General features: G+C 48.9%; 1 protein-coding gene across 6 annotated transcripts in view; it reads left to right on the top strand.

Moving 5' to 3' along the window:
• ppp1r9a (protein phosphatase 1, regulatory subunit 9A) overlaps positions 1-6,000 on the top strand; it is a 50,037-nt gene that overhangs the window by 22,693 nt on the left and 21,344 nt on the right. For all 6 annotated transcript variants that reach the window (XM_037975650.1, XM_037975652.1, XM_037975651.1 and 3 more), the window contains 2 exons: positions 91-195; positions 4,674-4,809. In XM_037975650.1, coding sequence (XP_037831578.1) covers positions 91-195; positions 4,674-4,809 — 241 coding nt within the window. The remainder of the gene's footprint in view (positions 1-90; positions 196-4,673; positions 4,810-6,000) is intronic.

The following is a 6,000-nucleotide window of genomic DNA, read 5'->3' on the forward strand; positions in this document are numbered from 1 at the left end:
TGCGATAACCGATGACAGGTTTTGCCGGGTTTTTTGTTTCCTTTTTTGCGCTAAAGTGCCGACTGACGCTTGTGCCCATGTGCGCTCCAGGATCAAGGTGAACGACCAGATCGTGGAGGTGGACGGGACCAGCCTGGTGGGCGTCACCCAGAGCTTTGCCGCCTCCGTCCTCAGGAACACGTCAGGGGTGGTCCGGTAAGTCCTGAATCTCGTTTTATTTGCTGCTTTGTTCTGCGAGGAGCTGTCACCGACTCTGCCTCCTCCTACTTTCCAGTTGTGTTGCATTTATTACAAGTGGGAGTTTTTAGTCTTTAACTAGAAAAAAAAAACATTCACGACAAGGAGGTACACTTCCTGTTACTGAAAAGGCGAATGCAGCATCACGTCAATAAGACAGACACTTAAATGAATACGGTAGCAGTGGCTCAGGAGGTAGGGGTTCATCCTGTAACCAGAGGGTTGCCGGTTCGAGCCAAATAAAGCTCTATAGAAGCGCAAGCCATTTACCATTTAAATAAATGAAAAAATCTTTTTCCTTCAAACGCAGCAAACCTTATAATTAACCCGACTGTTTTCAGGCAAACAACAGCCCCATCCATCACATCTTTTATACATCCATCGAATTATTTTCTTTGCTTTTTTGAGTCTTTCTTTTATTTTTCAAATACAAAATAAAAGAATCATCATTCTAACAGTTTTTTTTTTTTTTTTCTGAGGCCAGAAGGATTTGTTTACTGTATGCGGCTGCCTCTGTGTGTCGGCGCCGCTCGCCGGCTGCGTCGCACATTTGTGTGCGTCTTTGATGCCTTCGTGCCGCCGCCGCGGGCCTTAAAGCCCTCACTCATCGCCGCTTGTGCGCTCGGACGGGTCACCCCCGGCGGCTCGGCAAACGTCGCCGGGGAACCTTTTTACGAAGTCCCTGTTTTCAAACGCTATTTAGCGTTTAGATCGGGGTTGCCAGAAACGAACCTTGGGTTGTGAATGTGTCGCAGGCGGCCATGATCACATGACATCTGAGCAGACAGTGAGCTGTGTGGTTCTGAATTTATTTAGTCCTGCTGTCATGGTGTCAAAAAAAAAAACCCATCACTTCAGTCGCCATACTTGGTGTGAAACATGCGCTCTCACACACACACACACACACAGAGTGAAGCCTTGTTGCTTGACTGCAGAGAGTTGCTTTTGGCTTTGGTCTACTTTAGAGCAATTTGGAGTAAAAAGCACTCACACACACACACACACTCGCACTCAGAGCAAGGCAGGACCACTTTGATTTGCAATGCTCGAGCTGTCTTTGGCAACAGCCTGCTCTGTCAGCCTCCAACTGATTCTTTCTTATGTCTTTTCTTTTCTTTTCTTTTTTTTCTTCTGTATGCTTCTCTCGAACTTGTTTTTAATATTTTCTTTTCTTTTTAATGAAAAACATCCGCGAGGAAGTCAAACACATCAGGGAGACTCTTTATTTTGTGTGTGTGTGTGTGTTTGGCTGGTAATTACTCCTAAAACCCTCATGTGGTTTGTCAGTTTCGGTTCTTTTTCTGGGCGTAGAGCTGAGCTGTCAAAAGGGCGATGCCGGTCCGGTACGTGAAGACGCGTCGAGCAGCGGCGCCGCAGCCTGCTGGCGCAGCAGATGCTGTTTGCCGAGCTAATATTGACAGTGAAGGGTGTCCGCACGCCAGGATGCGGCTGGATAGGTGAGGGCGGCCTCAAAAAGACTCCATCTGTCAGCTGCCCCGTCTATCATGCGACTATTAATAGATTAACGAGATAAGAAAATGATCCAGTCCGGTTCGGCGCCGAGGAGTTACCTAAATCGCGTGGGAGATTTCTGACATTTTGGGAACCGAGCTGCGAGCGTCGAGAGCGACAAGTCCCAGTCAGTGGGAGCGAAGACTCTCACTCCTTCTTCTTCCCCTGCCACCTCTTCGCACTCGCTCCATCGTCGACCCTCCTCCATCGCGTCTCGCTCCCTCCCCACCCACACTCCTCCCTCCTCCTCCTCCTCCTCCTCGGTAAATCCTCCCCTCGCGCTGTCTGATCACCAGAGGTTTCCTGGCCAACTGTCCCAGATTTGACTGTTTTTTTTCGGCTATATTTAAACCTGACTTTCAGCAGCAAATCGTCCACGTTTTAGTGCAGAGGCTCCCCTCGCCGCTCTGACTGGAAAAGAAGAAGGTTTTTAAAATTTGGCTTTCTTTTATCACTCTTTCGTTTTAATTTGAGACAACTGCTGCTGACGAAGCCGAACACTTATTGCTGATTGCGATTTTATCCTGTTATCACAAACATTCAATCCCTATTCAGCTCAAATGTTGCCTCAATAATTAGGTTTTTGATCGAACCCCATCCTAGGGTTCGGTTGACCCCATCGTGGCCAAAACTATGTGCGAAACACCTGAAATGAAAAAGAAATTTAAAAGGAACTTTGTCCTGTCGGGTTCGTGCCCCACTCTGAATATTAGAGTCGTGTCTGCTCTAATTTGGAAGCAGGAAGCCAAATCGGAGCTGACAGTTGGTCCGGTTCAGCTGATCCGACGCCCCGTGTGGGACTCTGGGAGCAGCGGGAGGCGGAGGGAAACCAAGGCCGGCTCTTCTCTGCATGTGGAGAAAGGCCGTTTCCAGGTCAGCTCCTCCTCAGACGTCTCTGGGCTCGTAGTAAAAAGGAAAACCTCTCTAATCTTTCGCCCTCTCCATCACTCCGTGTGTGTGTGTGTGTGTGAGTTTCTTATTTAATCCTTTCTCTCGGCGCTCTGCCCCTCAGTCGTTCCCCTCACACGCAGACGGAGCGCGGCTCTCTGCTGGAGCGTGAGCCCCTCTCCTATTTGGCCTTTAGAAATATATGAAAGAGCTCCGGGGAAATGAATTCACTCGATGAGGTCCTGTATTGAATCCACTTCCAGGCTCATTTTTTTTTCCTCCCACCTCTCTCATCACGACACGCTCCCTTTCCAAGCGCACACTTGATTGGACCTCGCTCACACCCAGCGGGGTTATCAGCACCCTGCTGGGTGGGAGATATCTCACGCAGTTATTTGCTTGTTTTTTTGGGACTTGGCGCGTATTTCTACTGTTAGATGCGGTAAAGTTACGAGATGCTTTGGCGAAAATCGGAATCCGCCAAGTTTCCTACTGGGCCTTTATCAAAAGTGAAACTTGTCTTCAAATAAATGGTCGTCGCCTTCCTCATTGCCCCTACGTTTGGATGGGATGTTGGAGCTCCGCCGGTGTAGCTCGGCCGAGCTCACATCGTTACGCACGTCCGGCCTCCGAGCCTCTCCCAAAGCGACCGCTGCAGAAAACGCAGCCGGCACGCATGTCTGTGTCCCACAGCCCTTCAAAAATGGTGCAGGTCTTTTCCAAGGAGCGCTCTGTGGACAGCTAGTGTCTTACCTGTTGTAGATAGCTCTTAGAGCAGCCTCAGACTGGAGGAATGGCGTTTAATTCTGACCAGATCCACAACCTAAGAGCTAGCTTTGAGCGAGGCCAGGACCAACGTGGACGTGCCGTCTCAAGATGACTCCAGTTTCAATGATTTTATAGCAGTTCATGCTAACGCTGTCTTGCAAGATTTCACATTATTACCAGTTTCACATTAAATCGTCATTTACTTACTTAGGAGTGCAAAGCCTGGTCTACTTCCTGCAGAAATATTCTGCCAGTTATGCCGGGGAAACTGATAACGATGTAAAAGTTTCAATATTTGCGTAAAAGTTCTGAGATTTGTTTTAAGACGGCAGGAATCTAGTTTGTTTTGTTGTTTTTTTTGTCCAAAATGATATAATTTACCATCTGGTTTAACAACGAAAACATCTCCCTAAAAGCTCCGAACTGCCTCTTTAGCAAACACATTAGAAATGAAAGCAGCATTTAGTGACTCGCCTGTCAACGTTTTAAAAACAAGAGTTGTGCGATCTGTTAGCTCTCGGAGCGTATGTCGGGAATGACTCTCAGCTCCCGGCGCACAAAACCTCAGCTCGGCATCTGTAAATCTGACTGAGTTTTAGCCGTCTCTGTGTTTGCCGAGGTTGACTAGCTGTGGCATCCATCTTGGGTCAGGTTGTCTCCGACTGCCAATCAGCTGTAGGTGTACATCCAGCGATTACTCTCTGAGAGTTTCAGTAAAATCCGTCCAGTGGTTCATGAGATATTTCGCTAACAGACACTCACAGCAGCTTTCGTGGCAGAGGGCGATGACTATTTCGGAAGTGTGCATTAACGGAAATACATTAACTTCAGTGCTGTTTTGAAATGCTGTCTGCATCCTTTATGACATTTTTGCAGTCGCACACAAATTTGGAATCGAAGAAATGGGAAGTCATTGATTTAATATTAGCTCTTCAAGATGCCACAGAAGCTCTTTCACATCCTGCTGCAGCTTCGTGCTACAGGACACAGACTCGTGCCACGCGATGCACAACGCAGCCCCGTGTTTCGTTGCCGTCACGGCGACGATTCTGACGCCGTTTTCTCCAACGTGCCGCCGTCAAAGACGTCCTGAAGACTCGTCTCTTCAGGGACGCCTGCGCTGCACTTCCTGTGCTCCTCTGCAGCTCTACAGGCTTCACTATCACTCAGGAAAATAAATAAATAAATAAAAAACTGGTCAAAATGTTAACGTAATTGTGGTGCAGTTGTCGAAGCCACGGGGTGCTTGACTCATCGTGTCCTCGCAGGTTTCTGATTGGCCGGGAACGTCCGGGACAGCAGAGCGAAGTGGCCGCGCTCATCCAGCAGACCCTGGAGCAGGAGAGGAGGCAGAGGGAGCTGCTGGAGCAGCAGTACGCCCACTACGACGCTGACGATGACGAGGTAATAACTGCGCTCCACCGCTGCTCAGCTGCTGCTCAGAAGGCTGTTTTTAGTAAAAAGAAATCAGGTTTTATAATTTCGACCGGCACATTCCTCACATATGACGTGCAGAACCAGTTAACGCACGTCAGCTCTTTTTTTTTTTCCCCTCCACGAGTAAAGCTTTTAGCATCTTAGCGTCATAAAGCTGACTGACAGTGGCCCTTTGAAGCAGACGCAGCCGTGCAAGCTGAGAGGAGAGCTGCATCACTCAGCATTTTCTTCTCTGACTCCGCCGCTTTAGTCGCAGCACGTCTAATCCGCCCGACGAGCGGCTCGCGGCCCCGCTGCGCGTAGAGGATCACACAGGAGGGACACAAATCACTGCAGAGTCCATCCCCACTGGCGCGCAAAAACAAGCCGAACCTCTGCGTCGATTTCGACTCGGTTAGCTTGCATTTCGTCGTTGTATATATATATTTTTTTTGCTCATTTTCTGAAATCTTGTCTTTTCTGGCAGCTGTTGCGTTCGCTCCTCCACTGGCTGCGCACGCTGATCCCAGCTCTTCTGTAATTACAGCGCTGTCGAGTCCTATTAAAGCTTTTATGGCTCTAATTCGGCTTTCAGCGAAGAACTCGGCGTGCTGTGCCAAGTCAGACCTCCGCGCCGGAGGTATCCGTTGCTTTCCCGCTGCTCGTCATCATCTCGGATCGTCGCGGCGTAATGATAATCATGATAATTTAACGGCGCCGAGAGATCGTGCCTCTCGTGGCGGCGTGGGTGCGCAGACAAACAAACACGCAGGAAAAGTAGGATGGCAGGTCGCAGAGATTTATATGTTCTGAGGAGTAGCTTGTACCTTTGTAGTTTCTGAAGACGTGTTATTGATAATCAGTGTCTTACCTGCAGCAGATATTGCTTTGAGCGTTATAAATTTGGAATGTCAGGGGAGAGAAGCGAATGGCTAGTTATCTCCCAAACCAAACGAGGATTTCACAAGAAATGTCTTCCGGACCAGAGTTTCTCAAATTTACGGATGGAATGGATCAACAGGTTTGCCTCGGCACGACTCTCCTTAGCGCTAACGTAGCAGACCTCTGCGTTTCTGAGGTCTGAGACCGGGGTCCAGATATTATCTTTACACCCATCTTCCTCCAGAATGTGTCTGGCCCCCCGGCACCGCATAGCAGGACATTACCTGTCCGGATCAC

The sequence above is a fragment of the Kryptolebias marmoratus genome, linkage group LG5, assembly GCF_001649575.2.
Source record: "Kryptolebias marmoratus isolate JLee-2015 linkage group LG5, ASM164957v2, whole genome shotgun sequence".
Classification (NCBI taxonomy): Eukaryota; Metazoa; Chordata; class Actinopteri; order Cyprinodontiformes; family Rivulidae; genus Kryptolebias; species Kryptolebias marmoratus.